The sequence below is a fragment of the Microplitis mediator genome, chromosome 9, assembly GCF_029852145.1.
Source record: "Microplitis mediator isolate UGA2020A chromosome 9, iyMicMedi2.1, whole genome shotgun sequence".
In the NCBI taxonomy this organism is placed as follows: Eukaryota; Metazoa; Arthropoda; class Insecta; order Hymenoptera; family Braconidae; genus Microplitis; species Microplitis mediator.
The window spans coordinates 3797800-3818945 of record NC_079977.1 but is presented as its reverse complement, the minus strand read 5'-3'; the positions used below and the strand labels follow the sequence as shown (position 1 = coordinate 3818945).

The window sequence follows — 21146 nt, the reverse complement described above, 5'->3', positions numbered from 1 at the left end:
TACAAATATTTACAATAAGAGTCTGAAGAAATTCAAAAAATCAGCGTTGAAAATTTTGAATTTACGAATAGTAATTAAAAAAAAAAATTAATTGTTATACCATTAATATAAATTTTTTTATAAATAAGTATAAGTGATTTTTATATAAATATTATTAATAAATAATTAATTGTTAATGATGTTAACCTCAGATTACTGAGTACAATTTTTTATTGTAAAAAGTATTATAAATAAAATTTATATATTAAAAAAAAAACATCTGCTGATTCACAAAACAAAATTACGTGTTGTCAGAACTGGAAGATGAGTCGTAATTAACTAATGAAGTACTTGCGGTTAAATTAGTACCCGAAGATGAGCTGGATACTTTGTCCTGAATGCGTTGATTTTTAATTTTTTTAACGAGACTCGTCGAGGCCGACGGTGCCATTTGTTTTTTCATTTTATGAACATGACTAGAATTTACGAGTTTTTTTAATGGAGAATAAATTGATTTTTTTTTACCATCACTTTTTTTACTGTGCATTAGTAATTTTGCTAATTTGATGTCTTCGTCATGTTCATCAACCAAATTAACCTGCACTAAGCCCAGTTTAGATGATAAACTTTTACGTTCTTGCAATTCTTTTTTTTTTTCCTGAAACAATAAATAATTTTATTGCAAATAAAATCATGAGTAGTAAAATTTTAATTTAAAATCTGTAGGTAATTTTTAAATTATCGACTACTGCGACGTTCCCGTCAGGTTTCTAATTAAAAAAAAAAAAATCATGGTTATAATTAATTTTTTTTGCGATCTACAATAAAACTTTGGTCTCTCTGATGAAGAAAAATTTTTTAACTCGCGGCTCGAAGTCTAAACTCATGAGGAATGAGACCCAGGTCACGACGACGTTCCCTAGGGTGAACTGAATGCGAAGTTGGACGATTTATAATTTTACAATTTTTTTTTACTGGGTCTGCAGACGCAGTCGGTCAGCTCACGAACATTCAAGGCCCCGGACATCCCGGGCAGTCATGAGTTATTCTGCCTACGGTATGAAGACTTTTTTTTTAGACGCGTCTCTCCCCACTACCACTGGCTCATTTTTCAATATTTTTTTATGAAAATTTCACAGAATATTCTTGAATTGATGCTTAATAATGTCACAGATTTTGAAAATTTTAATAACAAACGTACTCTGTAAAAAACAAATCACAAAAATATTTTTTTTTTATCTCAGACCCCTTTCTTCCCTAAGTTTGAAACCCTTGAAATAAAATTTAAAAAAGTATGAGAGTCAAACCGCGACATCACAGAAGATCTATTGACTTTCCAATGATGTCCACCTGGACAATATTTAATTTTTATTCGATTATACTGTAAAAATTTGCGGACTATTTAACTCTGAGGAGTGAATGCGGATTTGAATAAAATCTAGATCACTTCGAATTCACTCCCGCTTTTTTACAGTACAATTAATAAATTAAATGAATTAATAATTAATTAATATCCCGTAAGAATGTTAGATTACTTACTCTAAATGCCGCGCGTAATGATGAATTTAATGCATAATCGTCTTTGAATTGTTCATTATTAGCAATTAAGCTGCTCAACGTTGTGTCTTTAGATTTAGCTTTCTTTTTATCATCCATTGAGTGTTCCAATTTAAACATCGGGTCATCATAGAGTCTTCTTGATACTTCTTTTTCTTCTGGTACAACTTGTTCATTTTCTGTTGGATCCCAGCGATTTTCTTGACGACGTGCTCCACTTTCTACTATATAAGTTAAATTCTAAAATTAAATAAACAACAGTAATTAATAATTAATAATTAATATTTTTAATTTGGAAATCCAAGTCTTGGATTGTAATTTTTTTAAATTATCGATTTCTTATCACGATTTAAATTATCGATACTAAGAAATATATTTTTCTAAATAAAATTTTTAAAAATAATTACAGTAAATTTAAAAAACTCATAATTATGGATAAGAATTTTTTTTTACTGCGACAAAGAGAAATTTTATATTGAAAAAAATAATTTAGTTTCGCGGAAACGTGTCATTGATCTTAAAGACTTGGATTACAAATTAGGGTTCTGTAACAATTAAATCGAAGACAGTTCAACTGTGATAGTTCAACCGAACGACAGTTCAACTGTAAATAACCTGGACCCTCTTATTTAGATGCTGTCTTATCAGGGATTTTTTGTCAGTTGAAATGTCGCGAGGTTGAACTGTCATTCGGTTGAAGTGTCGTACGGTTACTGTCTTCGGTTTAATAGTCGCGGTACCACAAATTAGACATGATAATTAATAATATTTCAGTAAATAATTACAGCTGGATCAGTTTTTATTTCAAAATGATTGTCGCACAAATGGCATTTCATACGAAATTGATAGAGCGGCGTGCTGTAGTACATTCCAATTTTTTTTTTCTCGGCATTGTAACGCACTCCCATACCAATATGATTATTACATCCATTACACCATATGTTGAATGGCATTTCAAATCGGATGATAAGTATCCCCATGTGTAATTTACGTGCACGCTCACGCAGTGCATGGGTACCCATGAATTTATTGAGTCCACCCACACGCGGATCATAATCCGGTGGGTAATATAAATTTGTTCCTTTACGTTCTCCCATTTTGCTGTAAATTTTAAAATTTATTATTTAAATTTCAAATAAACGTCACAGCATTAAAACTAAATGAATAAGTAATTTTTAATTATTTTTAGATGTCAGTGTTGATGAAATTTAAAAAAAAGAACTTGAAAATATTGACGAGTAAATTTGAACTTACGCTGATTATTATATCGGAAAATTAATTCAAATTTTTCAAAATATTTTATTTACAAGTTCAGTATTTTGAAAATTTTTTAAATTTCAATTAATTACAGCCTGTAATTAAAAATTATAAAGTAATTGAAAATTATAAATGATCCTGAAGTTAGCAGATGATTAAAAAATTTTGGATTTTTTTTACAATAAATCAATCAGAAAAAAAACAAAAATAAAAATATGCACTTGTAGAGAATTTAAAAAACTACCGGTGCAATTTTTTCAAATTTTTTTTTTCTTATAATTTACTGTCTAAAATAAAATCCAAAAATTATTAGACGTCTGCTAACTCCAGTATCATAAATTATAACCTAAAAATTTATAAATAATTATAAACTTACGTATTATTTTATTTCAAATGTCAATAATTAATTTCAAATTCAAATAATTTTACTTGTATAAAATTTTTGAAATTACTAATTATCGAAAACTGGGATAATATTTTACTTATTTATTATAAATATCCTCCAAAAATTGAACGTCTGTCAAATAAAAAAAATTTCAACTTTTTTTTTTAAGTTGGCATCATTTTATTGTCAAATAATTGATCCCCACGGGGTTGGTAACAATTGTCAGTTCAAATATTATTCTCTCACTTAATTTTTACCTACGGTTTGTAAGTAAGAAAGTTTTTCATCGGGATCTGGGTGATTAATTGTCTGTATCAACGGGATCTGTGTCATAGACATCCGCCCGCACATTTTTTTTTTTTTTCATAATTGATTTGTTGAAAGAAAAATCAAAAAATTGATGATCATAAAGTTAGAAGACAATTAAAAATTTTTTTACCAAATCAACTGCGAAAAAAAAAGAAAAATATGCACATGTAGAAAATTAAAAAAGCTACAGGTGGAATTTTTTAAATAATTTGTTTTTTTAAAAATTCAAAAGTTGTTAGATGTCGGCTAACTTATGATACTGAAGGGAACTGACGTCTAATAATTTTTTTTAAAATTGTTTTTTAAAACAGTAAATCATAAAAAAAAAATATTTGAAAAAATTGCACCTATAGTTTATTAAATTTTCTACATGTGCATTTTTTTATTTTCTATTTTTTTGCAATTCATTCGGTGAAAAAAAAATCCAAACATTTTTAATTGTCTGTTAATTTATGATACTGAAGTTAGCAGACGTCTGACAGTTTTTGAATTTTTTTAAAAACGATTAATCATAAAAAAAAAATATTTTAAAAAATTGCACTCATAGTTTATTAAATTTTCTACATGTGTATATTTTTAGTTTTTTATTTTTTTTTGTAATTTATTTGTTGAAAAAAAAATCCGGAAATTTGTAACTGTCTGCTCACTTCAGGATCGTGTTAATTTCTGGATCATGTTTTTTTTCTGACAATCGATTTGTAGAAAAAAAATCAAAAATTGTTTATCGTCTACTAACTTAAAGATCAGTCATGACTTAACCACCTGTAGTCTTACATAAAAAAATTTTCTACTCAAAATAAAATTACATGACACCAAAGTTATCAGACGTCAAATAATTTTCTGAGTGTGAATGTAGCAGACATCAGACGAATTTAAAATTATTAATAAATCGAGTAAATAATTAATAAAATTACATTTTTAAAAAATGCACATTTAGAAAATTTTGAAATTAATAAGTGCATTTTTTTCAAATATTATTTTTTAAATTATTTACCCCATTTATTTATGATTTTAAATTTGTCTGGTGTCTGCCACATTCAAACTTGTAATAATTTTTGGATTTTTTTAAAAACTATAAGTTACAAAAAAAAAATATTTTTAAAAATTGCACCCATAGTTTTTTTTATTTTCTACATGTGCATATTTTTTTTTTTCCATGAATTTAACATTCCTTTTAATTTAAAAAAAAATCGTCTGCCGCCGGACTGTCAAATTTTCAAAATTTGAATTTCCCGCCACAATCCGCCATATTGACCTTAGAAAAACCACAGAACCAAGACAATAAACTTGATTACAACATTTTTCATCACCAGCGTTACATATATTCGCGTACAAAAACACATACATAAATATAAAAACCGTGTCCATGTTAAATAAAAGACAATGTCCGTGTAAGTTTAAGATTTTGTGATTTTAATCCAGATAAATTGTTTGTCGTTCCGCGTAAAAATTATATGAGTTAACTAAAATACCTGATGACTTTTATCATAAATTTGATAGTAATAAAAAAAGAGTTGGAAATTAGCTAAAAAATATGATAACTCACAAATGCAGGATGATATAATACCGAGTTTGTTTACTTGTACAAATATACAACTTGTATTAGGGTATTTTAGTGTCTTATTGGTGGATGTGTGATGGTAAAACTATTTTAAATAAAATATATATTTATAAATATTGTCCTTAATAAAATAAGGTTGTATGCATTTAATTACCGTGTGTACAACCAAATAGTTTTAACCGGTTATATGAGTAATAGAAATGCTGAAACAATTGCAAACGGGGATGAGGGCTTTCCTTCTAATGGCTTCACGTGTGTGGACCTGCATCTGCTTTCTTCTAAAGAAGCAGGTTAGAGCCGTAAGTTGGTGCATTGCACCTCTTTTATTATTTATTTATTTATTTATGGTACTGAAGTTAGCAGAGGTCTGGTATTTTCTGGATTTCAGAAGCGAAATTTTAAAAAATATTTGAAATTTCAGTTTTTTTTCGGCCCCGGGTTGCAGAGAAATTTATGATGTTTGCTGGACAAAGATTTTGGTTTTAGAGCCGAGTTGTGGGAATGAGACGATGATGGTCCTGGAGTCATTTGTTTTTTTTTTTTGGAGAAAGTCATGACAATGACATGATTATTTGTAATTTTATTTTTGTTAAGATTTTTGAGCAGATATTTATTGACGTTTACTGATTTTGTCAGCATTTTGGTGGTCTGTTGATTGGGTGAAGAATGGAATAATTGATATCTTTTGGATGTCACGGCCAAGTCTACTACTTGGGTGTGCATTTTTTTTTTAAATTGAGGAAAAAAAATCTGGAAGTTAATTGACTGACTTCAGGATCAAATTTCTAATTTTGTTAACATTTTGATGTTCTATTAATGGGTAAAAAAAGCCGCGACTGATATCTTAGTGATGTCAAAGCCAAGTCTGTTGGGTGTGCAAATTTAAAAAATTAAAATTTATTCATTTATTTATACTTAATTACAAAAGTTTAGTACAAAGAATGATGTCACTTTGGTGTCTTAATCAAAATTGCTATCTTTTAAATGTCACGAAGCTAAGTCTGCTACAAGGGTGTGCATATTTTTTTTTTTAAATTGAGTTGAAAAAAAAAAGAAAATTGTCTATTGTCTGCTGATTTTAGATTCAAATTTCTGATTGATTTGTCAACATTTTGGTGTCCCGGTAATAGGTCAAAAAATAGCATCAAAATTGATATCTTTTGAATGTCACGGCCAAGTCTACTACTTGGGTGTGCATTTTTTTTTTTCTTTAAAATTGAGTTGAAAAAAATCTAGTTGGTAATTGGCTGACTTCAGGATCAAATTTCTGACCTTGTCAATATTTTGATGTCCTAAGAGTAAAAAAAAAGCCATGACTGATATTTTAGTGATGTCACAGCCAGTTCTCTTGGGTGTGCAAATTTAAAAAATGAATATTTATGTATTTATTTGTACTTAATTACAAAAGTTTAGTACAAAGAATGATGTCATTTTGGTGTCTTATTAATTGGTCAAAAAATAGTATCAAAATTTCTATCTTTTAGATGTCACGAAGCCAAGTCTGCTACTTGGGTGTGCATATTTTTTTTTTAAATTGAGTCGAAAAAAAAACGAAAATTGTCAAATGTTTGCTGACTTTAGATTCAAATTTCTGATTGATTTGTCAACATTTTGGTGTCCTAATAATAGGTCCAAAAGTAGCATCAAAATTGATATCTTTTAAATGTCACGGCCAAGTCTGCTACTTGGGTGTGCATTTTTTTTTCTTTAAAATTGAGTTGAAAAAAAATCTGGAAGTTGTTAATTGGCTGACTTCAGGATCAAATTTCTGACCTTGTCAACATTTTGATGTCCTAAGGGTAAAAAAAAGCCGCAACATATCTTAGTGATGTCACAGCCAAGTCTCTTGGGTGTGCAAATTTAAAAAATAAAAATTTATTCATTTATTTATATTTAATTACAAAAGTTTATTACAAATAATGATGTCATTTTGATGTCTTATTAATTGATAAAAAAAAAAGCCGCAAAACTGATATCTTATTGATGTCAAAAATCCAAGTCTGCTACTTGGGTGTGCATTTTTTTTTTTTAAATTAAGTAGAAAAAGAAACCGAAAATTTTCAATTGTCTGTTAACTTCAGGATCAAATTTCTGATTGATTTGTCATCACTTTGGTGTCCTATTAATAGGTCATAAAGCCAAGTCTTCTACTTGGGTGTGCATATTTTTTTTTTTTTTACTTCGTATTGAGTTGCACAAAAAATCCGAAAATTGTTAATTGTCTGCTAACTTCAGGGTCATTATTTATTACACTAATCTATTTTTATACAAAAAATATATTTCATTACTTCATAACTTATTAATATGCACTACTAATATTTACTCATAAATGTGTACATATTTTTTTTCAACAATGTATTGAAAGTATATGAATATCTACTTATTTTAAGTATTTATTTTTAGATATAATGTGATAAATTTTAAGAAAAAAATTTTTTATGCAATATTATTTATTTTTAAAGAATATTTATACTTTCAGTAAATTTTAAATAAATTATCGCAGCCAACTTTGATAACTGGCCTTTTTTTATTCTGGGTAAAATATTTAGATGTGAAATAATATTTTCATATACGAAATCTAAAAGATCTAGAGATTGAAGATCGAGATTTTGTGATAAAAAAATCTAAGTATAGAAAGAGGTCCGAATTATCCTGATGATCAAAGTTATTGATACTGAAAGTAGCAGACGAAAATTTATTTCTTTTAAATAAACAACTAAAATAATTTTTAAAAATTTAAAATCAAAAATCTTTTGAAACTCGAAATTTTTTTTTTTACTAGTAAGTTTTTTTTATAAAAATTTCAAAATTGTCTGACGTCTGCTACTTTCATTATCCGAAGTTATTTGGGATAATTGTATTTGTCTATAATTAATTGTTAGTTAATTAATAAATTAATTGATTATTAATAATTCTATTTATTTTTTTAATAGATTTCACAGATGCAACCGGTTAAATATGAAATTTTTCCACTATCACCGCTGTCAAAACATCGATTAAGTATGTTAATTTTTTTATCTATTGATAATATTTGTATTGATATATTAGTATATAACAATTGTATATATTAGGGTGGTCGTTAAAAATTAAATTTTCTCAGGCCCATAAAAAGCTTCTTTTTAGTGAAAAAGTACCTGGGGAATTTGGTTTTTTCTTTTTAAGTAAAAAGAACACGTGCCGCAGAATCAAAGTTCATTTTTCGATACAATCGCGGTTTTTTTTAAATATCTCAAGAAATATGCAGATTAAAGGAAAAAATCATAGGAACAATTTTGTAGGAAATTAAATTCTTGACAAAAAAGGTCATGTTCATTTTTTTTATAAAATGTGTATTTATGAAGATATTTTAAAAAAACTTTTTTAGATCTTATCAATTGAGGATTTTAAGGAGAACGAATGTCAAAAATAACGTTTTTTCTTAGACAACTTCGTAACTCGTAACATATCAATCATTAATGCTTGCTGTAGTTTCTATATACTTAGAAAAATGTTATTTTCAAAATTTGTAATCCTTAAAACGCTCAATTCATCAGATCTAAAAAAAGTTTTTTAAAAATATCTTCGAAAATACACATTTTATAAAAAAAATAAACATGACCTTTTTTGTCAAGAATTTAATTTCCTACAAAATTGTTCCTATGATTTTTCCCTTTAATCTGCATATTTCATGAGATATTTAAAAAAAACGCGATTGTATCGAAAAATTAACTTTGATTCTGCGGCTCGTGTTGTTTTTACTTAAAAAGAAAAAACCAAATTCCCCACGTATTTTTTCACTAAGAAGAAACTTTTTATGGGGCGTCTGAGAAAATTTAATTTTGAACGACCACCCTAATATATATTTGTAATTCACTATTTATTATGCCAATTAATAAATTACTTAGTCTTCAGTTCTATTAAAAATCTGCTTGAAGTTTTTTTTTTATAAGTTTATGTCACAAAAAAGTTTGAAATTTTTTTATTAATTCTACAATTAAATTTTATTTCAAATTCAAAATAATTAATTTTTTGGCGGCAAAAAATTTTATATTAAAAATGAAAGCAAAAATTTTTTCTCGCTCCAAGATAAATTTTCATCTTCAATTGATATCACAAAAATTTTTTGAGACAACAAAAATTTTCTTGGGACGAATAAAAATTTTTTGCTCCAATAAATTTTTTTTTTTCTGAGCAAATAAAATTTTTTTATCAACAATCGAAATAAATTTTTTCATAAAATAAATATGAGCTGGATACTGATTACTTTATCCTGTATGAATTTTTTTTAAATTAAAAAAATGTCGATCTGCACTCGGGAAAAAATAATTTAAGTCTCTTACAATTTAAAAAATTGATCAAATTTGATTTGTGTCCATCTCAATTATTTTTATCCTGTAATTGATACGTAAAATAATGGAACAGCAAATCCATTTGTATTAAAATGATATTTTGTTTTTATTTTATCCAGGTATAGTGAAGAGAAAAGTACTAGTATTAGATTTAGACGAAACATTAATACATTCACATCATGATGGAGTAGCAAGACCGACAGTCAGACCGGGAACTCCACCGGATTTTGTACTGAAAGTGACAATTGATCGACATCCAGTGAGATTTTTCGTCCACAAAAGACCACATGTTGATTTTTTTTTGGATATTGTAAGTCAGTGGTAAGTAAACGAACAATTATATATTTTATAGTAATTTTTAATACATTTAAATAATTGATAAATCGAATTCATCTACAGAACATCGGAATTATTTTTAAATTTAGTCGCCTCTCCTTTTTCAAAAATTTTTCATTACAATAATTAGGGAAATTTTTTATTTCTGCGACAAGTCAAAGAAAATTTTTATAAAAATAAATCGATAAATTTTTTTTTTTTATTGACAGGAAAATTTATTTAGAAAATTATTTTATTGATTGAGTATTAAAAGTAAAAGTATTGAGTATATAATAATTTAAAAATATAAAAATTTTATTAATAAAAATGATTTAATTACACAGGTACGAGTTGGTTGTATTCACAGCATCAATGGAAATATATGGAGCTGCAGTTGCTGATAAATTGGACAACAATCGTGGCATACTTAGACGTAGATATTACAGACAACACTGTACTCCTGAAATGGGATCATATACTAAGGACTTAGCAGCTATTTGTTCCGATTTAACGTCAGTTTTTATACTTGACAATAGTCCTGGTGCTTACCGAGCTTATCCACGTAAGAAATAAATATTATACTAGTCTGGTTCCAAGCTACATACATTTTATATATATTTTTTTTCATCACCTCAAAACGGTGCTCGTACTTTACTAATTTAGTTTTGTGTTTTATTTATTGTTTAATTTAAATATTTTTTGCCGCATTTAAATTAATTTATTTATTCGAGTAGAAAATCAGGAAAATTCTGAGAAATTTTAATGAAATTCAATCATGGGAATTATGGAAAATTACATCACAAAAATAAATGAGAAACTGTAATTTCTTTGCACTCCGTTTTCGAATTTTCAAACTTCCCGCTATGAAAATTTAAAATTTAAAAAAAGGACGATGTCTTTGAAACGAATCAATCGATTCGGTTGTTTTTGGCGGCAATGGAAAGGGCTCACTGTGACTTAGAAATGATTACATGGTGGCCACATTTCTGGAAAACCTGAAAATGTCAGGGAATTATAAATATACTGGGAAAGTCAGGGAAATGTCAGGGAATTTCGTCACAAAGATGGAAAAATTTTAACTTTCTTTTTTTTGACTGAAAAAATCCTCCAAATTTAGTTTTCTGTCAAAACTGTTGAAAAAGTGACGCGGCGCGAATGCGGTTGTAAAAACATCTGGAAAAAAAATTAGTAGAAATTGATTCCAATAGCGAAAAAATGAAGCAGTTGGAATTATCAAGGCTGTTAGAAAAAAAAGTCTCAGTAGAAACCAATCGCCAGGATCTTCAAGCTATTAACATCCATATTGACAAGTTAAGAAACTAAAAACATTAAATGTATACATAAATAATGAACTAATAAGTTTCACTATATTTATTATTCGCGTACTTCATTAATACTTTATTAATATTCTATGAAATATTCTTATTTATGAAATTTATTCTAGTGAAAATGAAAAATTTATTTATATTTTATTATAGAGTAAGTTATATAAAAACATGGATTTCAAATCAAAAATATAAAATTATTCATTTAATAAATAAAAAAAAAAACAATGAACTTTGACAAATAATAAAAAAAAGTTTCATTTAACGACAATGATTAATTATTGATTAAACTGACATACCATTTTATTTTAAATTAAATAAATATTTCCAATGATTTAATATTACTACACATAGTCAGGGAATTTTTTAATTGTTTGACTGGAATACCTGGAAAAGTCAGGGAATTTCAATCTCCAAAATCTGTGGCCACCATGTAATTGCTTTGCACTCCGTTTTCAAATTTTCAAACTTCCCGCTATAAAAATATAAAATTAAAAAAAAAAGGGGAAGTTATTTCGGTCCGATTTTAAAAAATCGAGTTTCTATCAGATCTCGGTGTTTAGATGTCCTGGGAAATTTGACTATTTCTGGATAAATGTCCGGGTCTGTGTGTGCGCGTGAACTTTTTTTGTCCGAAGATGTCTTTGGAACGAATCAATCGATTCGATAATTTTTGGCGGCAATCGAAAGGACTCACTAAGACTTAGAAATGATTAGACTTCAGTCAATCGGCCGAGTAATTAACATGTTTTTACTAAGAATAGAAAAATTTTTTTTTAATTTTTGCTGCACGATTCGATTGCCGCAGAGTTGAATTTTTTCCAAAGATATCTCCGGACAAAAATTAATTTTTTTCAGCCAAATATTTTTTTTCCGTCTAATCGTTTTTTTTACCAGAGCCCAAAAGCTCTGAGCTCGAAAACAGCGGGTTTGAATTTGACGCTTACCTGACCGTTGGTCCCCGACTATTGATCCTTGCGATAATTGATCCACCTATAAAATATACTCACACACATATATGTGAAAAATTACGCCCTTTTTTCACTAATTTTGTGTGCGTGTAACATAAAAAATATTCTTACACACAAATTTTTCACATTTATATGTGTGAGTATATTTTATCAGCGGATCAATCGTCGCAAGGATCAATTGTCGGGGATCAGTTGTCTTTGGGTCACCGGTCGTGTCACCGAATTTTACCCTTAGAGTAAACCGGCTTTCTATTTTTTTCCAGTTTAAATTTTATTAATTATAATTATAATTATAATTATCATTATCATGAAAACTATATTTTTTCGGAATTTTCGAGAGTTTTGTGTGATTTTTTCACATTTAAAATGGCTCGTGGTCTCAATAAAGTTTCGATTCATATTCAGCGGATCGAAATACATGAAAATCACGCTGAGTTTAGTTCCAAAACATTTATTTATCATTAAAACTGCAAATTTTCATCATTTTTGCGGTTTTTTAAAGTTTTTTCGAAATTTCGAGGGTGTAGGGGTCAAACTGACCTCGAATTCGGATTCAGCGGACCAAAATACGTACCCGTAGGTATGTCCGGTCAAATGCAAATTCTACTTAATTTTTTTTGTGCGCCGGTGTTATCATTCTATTCATTACATTAAATTTTTATTCTGCAATTTCCCCATAATTATTTATAAATACCAGCTTCCGTTCACTGAACATTTATCTACTAGAAATTTTTTTTTATTCAGAATCTCATGATTTACAATCGATATTTATCGAACAGAAAATTATTAATAAAATCCGTTGCTTGTAACCAAACATGATATCACACATTACTGCTCACTTACAGATAATTTATTAATAAAAAAAATTTATTGATTACAGATAATGCAATACCAATAAAATCATGGTTCAGTGATGCTGGTGATACAGCATTATTAAGTTTATTACCTGTATTAGATGCACTTCGTTTTACTCAAGACGTGCGCTCAGTTCTATCAAGAAATTTACATTTACCCCATAGTGGGGGTGGTGGGTGGTAGCAGTCTAGTGTTTTTATTATGCTCGATTGATTTGCTGAAATAGTTTAATTAATTATAATTATAATTACAATAATAATAAGAATAATAATAATAATATTAATAATGATAATGATAACAAATTAATAAATAATAATAATAATTACACTGACAACACAAATACATAGAAATTTAAAACAAAATTAATGTCATCTATGTACGTACTGCGTATGTGTGCCCTCATTACACATCCAAGTAATTAATCTAGTATTTGTTACAAATATAATTCATTTAATGCAACATGATATTGACGATTTAATTGAAGATGAAAAATTAAAAAATTTAATTTAGTTTCCCGTGTAAAAGAAATTCGTTCCAAAAAAGTTCCGCGTGTGGAACTTCTCCCGTGTAAAAAAAATTGTTAAGAAAAAATCAAAAAAGTGTTGATTATTCTAAACTTCAAAACATGACACAACTACGAACTTTTTTTGAACGCTTTTTAAACTTTTAAAAATTCAAGAGAAATATCAATAACTATCCTCATATTATTAAGATATGCTGAAACGAAAAACGTTCAGAAATGGTTCAAAATCAGTTTTTTCTGAACGTATTTTGCACTGAAAAATTTTAATTTGTAGTATTATGTCAAATGTTTTTTTCTATGTATTTTCAAAAGTTTGAAAATTGTTTAAAACAAGTTCGTCATTGTGTCAAGTTTTGAAGTTTAGACTAGTCAACACTTTTTTGACCTTTTTTCAACAATTTTTTTTACACGGGCTAAACATGAGACAGATTATAACTTTGAATGGAACTTTTTTGGAACGTTAATAATTTTGATGGTAAAAAGAAATTTTTATAAGGAAATTTAGAGTCAGAAAAGGACGTTTTTGGATGATCTTGAAGATAGCAGACAATTAGTAATTTTTGGATTTTTTTTTCAACAAATAAAATAGAAAAAAAAAAAAAAAACTAAAAATATGCACATGTAGGAAATTTAAAAAACTACAGGTGCAATTTTTTCAAATATTTTTTTTTTCATAATTTATCGTTTAAAAAAAAGTCCAAAAATTATTAGACGTCGGCTAACTTCAGGGTCATCGTTTTTGGAACTTTTTTGGAATTTTTTTTGGACGTTTTTTTTAGTCCTAAAAAAAGTCAAAAGTAGTGATTCTGGAATTTTTAGGAATGTCTATATAAAATTCCAAAAACGTCCTTTTTTGACTTTAAATTTGCTCTTTTACCAAAAACTTTTTTTTACCATCAAAATTACTAACGTTCCAAAAAAGTTCCATTCAAAGTTCTAATCTGTCTCATGTTTAGAAGTTCGACATGCGGAACTTTTTTGAAATCTTTTTAGAACGAATTTTTTTTACACGGGTTTGGACGGAAATTTTATTTTATTTATTAGTTTTTTTTTTCATTGATACACAATTTAATTATTTTTCATTAAATTTGTAAATAATGTAAAGCACTATTCCGAAATTATGCATTAGCCAAAGATCAATATTCCATGTATTATATATGTGGTTGAGTAATTATGTAAACGAGTAAAAATAAATTTCATTATTAAGTATTTGGCTTAAAAAATAATTAAAAAAAAAATAGTGGAATTGTTTTCATTGTCGATTTGCTTTTTCCACGCAATTATACGTCGATAAATTTTATATTTTATTACGTGTAAAAATATTCGGTGTGGAAGGAATGAATTTGAGCAGTAGAACTTAAAGGGAAACTTGTAATTTTGGAAAAGTTTTAAAACTGCAAATTTGGAAATTTTTTATTGTTGAAGCTATTGGTTCCTTATGGGAACTTTTTTTGAACGAAGGTAAAATTTAGTAAAAATGGTTTTGAAAATATTATTTTTTTTATGACAATAAAGTTAGCGGACATTTAAAAATTTATGATCCTGAAGTTGGAAGACAATTATAAATTTTCAAAATTTTTTTTGACCAATTAAGAACAAAAAAAAGAAAATTCCAAAAAAATGCACATGAAGAAAATTTAATAAACTGCAGGTGCAATTTTTTCAAATTTTGTTTTTTTTTATTATTTATCATTATAAAAAAAAAAAAAAAATTATACATCGTCGGCTAACTTCAGTATCGTAAAAATTTTTGGATTTTTTTTTCCAAAAAAATAAATATTAAAAAAAATATTTTGAAAAATTGCACGCATAGTTTATGAAATTTCCGACATGTGGATTTTTTTAGAAATATTTTTTTTTCATTATTTATCTGTTAAAAAAAATTTTTGTAATTTCAAATGTCTGCTAACTTTACTATCATTTTTTTTTGTACTCAAAAAAGTGATAATTTGAAGTTAGTGGACAATAAAAAATTTTCAGATTTTTTTTTCAGCGAATAAATTACAGAAAAAAAAAACTAAAAAAATGCACATGTAGAAAATTTAAAAAAATACAAGTGCAATTTTTTCAAATATTTTTTTTTTTATAATTTATCATTTTTTAAAAAATCTAAAAATTATAAAACGTCGGCTCACTTCAGTATCATCAAATTCGTTCTTCAAAAATTCAACTTTTTTTTTCCTATCAAAATTACAAAAATTCAAAAAAAATTTCCTGTGTCTCAAGTTTTCCTTCCACATATCGAACATTTTTGAAATTTTTTTTACACGAGTATATCACGGCGCGAATTTCAAAAGGGCGTAAATTTTTTCATTGCCAATCGCCTCAACTTTGAATTTGACTGAAAATTTTGAAAACCTCAAGAGCGCGGGATTTAAATTCTGTCTGGATTTCAAATTTTTTTAAACTGGATTTTAAAAATCTAAAATAATTTGCAGTAAAAAAAATTATACGCCTTTTGGCTTCAGGTTTCCTTGAGCCAAAAGACAGAATAAAAATGCGTCCTTTTGTAATCAGAACCGCGATATAATTCGGTTCAATGTAAATTTGAATGTAGACTTATTTAAATTATTTTTTTTGTGAAAATAATAATTATATTTACATTTATTACAGTTGCAGTATGATATGAAAAAATGGTTAAATGTAATATTAGTCGGAATGTTATGTCTGTTATAAATACTAGCGATTATTAATTAATTAATTAATTAATTATTTAATGATAATGATAAATATAATTAATGTAATAATAATAATAGTTACTAGTGTGTAGAAATCTTGTTGAAGGTGTGTTAATTATAGACTCTTAATAAATGATAATTATAAGAATTGTTTTTTATTTTCCATAAAAAAACCATCATTTTTATTATCTACAATTCCCGCGTAAATTTGAATTTTTAAATTCAAAACTTTGACTACAGAACTAAAATTTGTTTTAAATAAAAAAAAAAAATTAAATAATTTTATTAAAAGTATAAAAAAAATTTATTTTATTGGGTCGGGTTTATTTTTGGTGATCGACATAACTATTGTTCATTAATTTATCAATAAGTATATATATATATATAATATATATGATAATAAAAGAAATTTATTTGGGGTCTTCCCGTATCATTTCTAGTGAACTGTCAGAATTATTTGCGCTGCTGCCACTCGCGGCATCGTCTTCGGTTGTTTTTTCGCGATTCTGATTCGAGGCGTCATCCAGCTGCCAGGTAGGAATCGAAGGCGGCGCACTTGGAAATTGTTTGCGGGATAATAGTAGACCTTTTAAACTAGCTAAGTCTTGTTTCAATTCTTGTATCAGTTGTGGAACTGTTGGGTCCGGTGTGTGATTGCACGTTAGTTTGTTTACGTTTTCTTCAACGTTGGCTATGGACTCCTTCATTTCTTTGACGTCTTTCAGAATTATTTCGTTACTGTCGTCAGGTTTTGATGGAGGCTTACGTTTGAATAAAAATGGCTCGATAAATTTCTGTAATTGTAATAAAAATTATTAATAATTTCAATGTTAATTAAGAAAATCAATAATGAATTTTTTTTTATTGATATCAAAATTTATTCTACGGTTCTATTGCCTACGGAAATATAAAATATGTAATTTAATTGCGAAAAAAATAATTGCAGTTCTATTGCCTACAGAAAAATAATTTATGATGTTCAATTGGTTGCTATTTAATCGTGAACCTAATCAAAGAAATTCCTAATTAATGTAGACAAGCTTCTGATTTATTTGCTGAGAAAATCTTGTACTTGTTGAGGAGAAATGACCAACGGTCAAGACCGATCACTTGATAAAAAAAACGCAGCTGGTCTGAAAAATATCAGAACCTCGGTAGTCTTCACAATAGCAACTGGAAAACTTGACAGAGTTTTCTATCAGAAATTAGTAGGGACAAGATTTTTGCCTTATTTTTTAAATGAATAGTTCAAATTTTTGATATTACGGTGAAAATATTGGTCTTATTAAAAAAGTTTTCGAACAAAAGTTGTAGGAAATTTAATTCTCTAAAAAAAATGTATCTTATAATTTTCGTATACGATCAATATTTTCACCGTAATTCAAAAATTAAGATTCATAATGAATGATTCAAAATTTGAGGATTTATGAAAATCTTAATTTTGAAATTACGGCTTTCTTATTAGTCCTAAGAAAAAATTATAAGAGACATTTTTTTTAGAAAATTAAATTTCCTACAACTTTTGTTTGAAAAGTTTTTTGATAAGACCAATATTTTCCCCGTAATATAAAAAATTTCACACCACTAATTATTAATTATTTTTAAATTAACGCAAAAATCCTGGCGCTAGAAATTAGTGACCTGATCAGGTGATTCCCTGCGTCGACTATGAGATTCAACTCAGTGTCTTATTATGGACATGGCGAGTTATACTTTTGTCAAGACTACCGCGGTTCTGATATTTTACAGATCAATCGTCTTTTTTTTATCAAGTGATCGGTCTTGAACGTTGGTCATTTCTCCTCAACAAGTACAAGATTTTCTCAGCAAAATCAGGAGCTTGTCTACATTAATCAGGTATTTCTTTGACTGGGTTCACAATTAAATAGCAATCAATTGAACATCATGAATTATTTTTCTAGGCAATAGAACTGCAATTATTTTTTTCGCAATTAAATTACATATTTAATATTTCCCTAGGCAATAGAACCGTAGAATAAATTTTAGTAGCCGAGCAGTAAGAATTTCCAATGTACAAAAAAATATTGCAGGCATTTGATGCCTTCAGTGGTAACATGGGTCCAGGATTTACAAATTTTGAATTTTTAAAAATTATCTGGACCCCATGCGACTTCCAAAAGTTATGATCCTAAAGTTAGCAGACAATTAACAATTTTTGAATTTTTTTTTTCAACAGATCAATTACAAAAAAAAAAAAACTAAAAATATGCACATGTAGAAAATTTAAAAAACTACAAGTGCAATTTTTTAAAATATTTTTTGTTCCATAATTTATCGTTTTGAAAATTTTCAAAAAATTATTAGACGTCGGCTAACTTCAGTATCATCCAAAAGTGACTCAAATAATTATGATACTGAAATTAGCCAACGTCTAATAATTTTTGGATTTAAAAAAAAATTATAAATTATAAAAAAAAATATATTTGAAAAAAATGCACTTGTAGTCTTTTAAATTTTCTATAAGTGCATATTTTTAGTTTTTTTTTTTTATTCAAATTTAAATGTTAAAAAAAAATCAAAAAATTTGTAATTGTCTGCTAACTTCAGAATCATAAATAATTCAGTCTTGAACTTTAATAAATTTTTAAATTACTAGTAATTTAAATAGAAATTCATAAAATTCTACATTTTGAATTCGAATTTGAATTAAAAAATATAATTAAAAAAAAAAACATTACCTTGTAACACCAGTAAATGCAGTAAAAAGTAGTCCCGATAAAGGCGGTAACATTAAAAAATTCTTTGATAATATAAATCCACTTTGGTTGTTGTATTAAATAATTACTACTAACATAATTATTATTATTATTATTATAGGAAGGAATAGATATTGCAGTAAATTCATTTTTATTATCAACTGGAAGTGCTGCTGCCGCGAGTTCAAATGACTTTTTTATTTCCTCATCCGTGAGACCCTTATTTTTTAAAAATATATATTTTTTGTTCGAAGAGCTCGATGACACTTGCGGGTTTCTCAAAAATTTAACTGCTGTATTTATCTGCGTACATAAAATTAATTAATTAATCAATTAATTAAATAAATAAATAATTTTGTTTTAAAAAAATTTACTTACCAAACTTTCCCGCAGAGGTAGAATACCATTAAAATTATTGTTACTATCGCTGTGGTTATCTGCCATTTTTTAAATATATATATATTTAAATATATATGTATATTTATTGTTATTATTAATAATTAAAACTTATCTTTTGTCAATAAATAAATATCTTGTAATTAAAAAATTTAAATAATACACAAATAATTAATTACTAGACAGTCACTCATATTTTGTTATTATATGTAAATGTACATATATATTTATTTAAATTTATTTTTTATTTATTTATGCAAATGTATATATGTATTATATATAAATGATATAAATATAAATGTATGTAAAAACGTAACCTATACCCTCTGTATACACATGCGCTGATGCACTTCGAGGTTAATCGAAAAATAAGTATGTACGATTCGAGATCGATTCTCCACAAATTCGATTTATTCATGTAAGCAATTCGATTATTTGAATCGATTCTTCTTTTTATGGAATCGATTCGAGAGATCGATACTTTGTTTTAAAGATTGAGTGATTGATTAAATTGACCGGGAATTTTAAAGTCAAATTTTATTTTTATTTCTGTTCTTTTTTTTTTAAATTGAACTGTTGAAAAAAAATTTGAAAATTTCAATTGTCTGCTAACTTCGGGATCATAAACAAACATGAGCGTGAATTCGGCTAACATTTGGCAATTTTTTGAATTTTTGAATAAAGAAATAAAATGTAAAAAAGGAGGAAAATAAAAAAATACGTAGATAAAAAAAAATCAGTACACGTATTTTTTTAAATTTAATTATTTTAATTAATTAGTTTATTTATTTAAAAATTATCAATTATCGTCTGCTACATTCACACTCATTAAAAAAACACGATTTTTGAATGATACTGAATTTAGCCGTCTGATAATTTTTTGAAAACATTAAATTATAAAAAAAAAATATTTCAAATAATTGCATCTTTAGTTTTTTTAATTTTCTATACGTACATATTTTTACAGAGTGGCTACGAACCGGGAAATATCATGGAAATGTCAGGGAATTTCGAAAAGTATCCGGGAATTGAATTGTAATAGTTCAAAATTTAAAAAATTTAAAATTATACACTAGTTATAAAAATTAAGGGATATTAAAAAAATTTCAAATTTTAAAGTGATTTTCCTCAGGTTGTAACTCGAAGGAAAATGGTCATACGGCAAAAACAAAAAAAGCAAATTGTAGCTTCAAGTGTCTAGTTTTCTGATCTGGTCTTTATATTTTTTTATTGTGTGCGATTCCGGAGTAATCCTAATAAAACTATCGAAAAAAAAATTTACCAAATTTTTGCTCGTCTTAAAAACGGTCTTCGAGCTTCAATAAATTTTTTTCGATAATTATGATTGATTTTTGATTGCTCCGGAACCGTGCATAATAAAAAAATTTAAAGACCCAGATCAGAAAACTAGACACTTGAAGCTACAGTTTGACTTTTTGTTTTTATTGTACGACCATTTTCCTTCGAGTTACAAACTGTTTAAAATTACTAAAAAATTTCAAATTTTTTTAATATCCCTTAATTTTTGTACCCAGTGTATTTTGAATTTATTTAAATTATAAAGTTTCTTATTAAATATTTTAACTTATACATTTTTAACATCGAATAATCAAAAGTAGGCAATATTAATTTATTTTATTGCCATTTTTTCTGGTTTCTCTTATGATTTAATTATCAAATTAAATTATTAAAAATGAAAATATTATAAAAACTTTGAATATCTAAATGATACGAATAAAATTTCTAAATCAGGGAAAAATGTGAAAAACTTTACTGGAAAACCGGGAAATATCAGTAAATTTTGAAATCACTTCTTTGTGGCCACCCTGTTTTAGATTTTTTTTTTCGTAATGATTGAAAAAAAATTCAAAAATTTTGAATTGCCCGCTAACTTCAGGATCATGATTTTTGAAAGCGCGACAGTGCTGCCCGCGAAAAATTCGTGCAGAAATATTCAAACTAAAGGAGGATTGTGAACATTCACATAGAC

The 21146-nt window shown here is 26.8% G+C and overlaps 3 protein-coding genes across 5 annotated transcripts; 1 reads left to right on the top strand and 2 right to left on the bottom strand.

Annotated features, from left to right (window-relative positions):
• Positions 1 to 157: 157 nt before the first annotated feature.
• On the bottom strand, positions 158 to 3331 carry LOC130674482 (coiled-coil domain-containing protein 130 homolog). Of its 2 annotated transcripts, XM_057479824.1 has the most exons (5): positions 3170 to 3322; positions 2791 to 2888; positions 2322 to 2637; positions 1519 to 1776; positions 158 to 637 (listed from the first exon to the last, which is right to left on the bottom strand). In XM_057479824.1, exons 3-5 carry the CDS (start codon positions 2631 to 2633, stop codon positions 281 to 283), a joined length of 927 nt encoding a protein of 308 aa, XP_057335807.1. In that variant the 5' UTR covers positions 2634 to 2637; positions 2791 to 2888; positions 3170 to 3322; the 3' UTR covers positions 158 to 280. The 2 variants fall into 2 exon arrangements, with proteins under 2 accessions (XP_057335807.1, XP_057335806.1); XM_057479823.1 differs by lacking the exon at positions 2791 to 2888 and having other exon boundaries at positions 3170 to 3331.
• A 1500-nt stretch (positions 3332 to 4831) lies between these two features.
• LOC130674629 (CTD nuclear envelope phosphatase 1 homolog) lies at positions 4832 to 13167 on the top strand. 2 transcript variants are annotated; one of them, XM_057480018.1, is made up of 5 exons: positions 4832 to 5338; positions 7982 to 8048; positions 9496 to 9697; positions 10036 to 10253; positions 12868 to 13167. In XM_057480018.1, exons 1-5 carry the CDS (start codon positions 5249 to 5251, stop codon positions 13023 to 13025), a joined length of 735 nt encoding a protein of 244 aa, XP_057336001.1. In that variant the 5' UTR covers positions 4832 to 5248; the 3' UTR covers positions 13026 to 13167. The 2 variants fall into 2 exon arrangements, with proteins under 2 accessions (XP_057336001.1, XP_057336000.1); XM_057480017.1 differs by having other exon boundaries at positions 4832 to 5347.
• Positions 13168 to 16206: 3039 nt separating this feature from the next.
• Positions 16207 to 19504, bottom strand: LOC130674628 (peroxisomal membrane protein PEX14). Its single transcript, XM_057480016.1, has 3 exons — positions 19139 to 19504; positions 18743 to 19063; positions 16207 to 16837 (listed from the first exon to the last, which is right to left on the bottom strand). The coding sequence occupies exons 1-3, from the start codon at positions 19202 to 19204 to the stop codon at positions 16454 to 16456; spliced, it is 771 nt and encodes a 256-aa protein (XP_057335999.1). The 5' UTR covers positions 19205 to 19504; the 3' UTR covers positions 16207 to 16453.
• Between the last annotated feature and the right edge of the window lie 1642 nt (positions 19505 to 21146).

Excerpts from the sequence above, each read along its gene's own strand:
- LOC130674482 (XM_057479823.1), bottom strand. The coding sequence starts at position 2,633 with ATGGGAGAACGTAAAGGAACAAATTTATATTACCCACCGGATTATGAT. Across the intron at positions 1,777-2,321 it reads AAATAAAAACTGATCCAGCT|AATTTAACTTATATAGTAGA; the intron begins GTAATTATTTAC and ends ATTTAATTTTAG. Across the intron at positions 638-1,518 it reads CATTACGCGCGGCATTTAGA|GAAAAAAAAAAAGAATTGCA; the intron begins GTAAGTAATCTA and ends TTATTGTTTCAG.
- LOC130674629 (XM_057480017.1), top strand. The coding sequence starts at position 5,249 with ATGCTGAAACAATTGCAAACGGGGATGAGGGCTTTCCTTCTAATGGCT. Across the intron at positions 5,348-7,981 it reads TAAAGAAGCAGGTTAGAGCC|ATTTCACAGATGCAACCGGT; the intron begins GTAAGTTGGTGC and ends TTTTTTTAATAG. Across the intron at positions 8,049-9,495 it reads GCTGTCAAAACATCGATTAA|GTATAGTGAAGAGAAAAGTA; the intron begins GTATGTTAATTT and ends TATTTTATCCAG.
- LOC130674628 (XM_057480016.1), bottom strand. The coding sequence starts at position 19,204 with ATGGCAGATAACCACAGCGATAGTAACAATAATTTTAATGGTATTCTA. Across the intron at positions 19,064-19,138 it reads TACCTCTGCGGGAAAGTTTG|ATAAATACAGCAGTTAAATT; the intron begins GTAAGTAAATTT and ends TTATGTACGCAG. Across the intron at positions 16,838-18,742 it reads GCATTTACTGGTGTTACAAG|AAATTTATCGAGCCATTTTT; the intron begins GTAATGTTTTTT and ends TTACAATTACAG.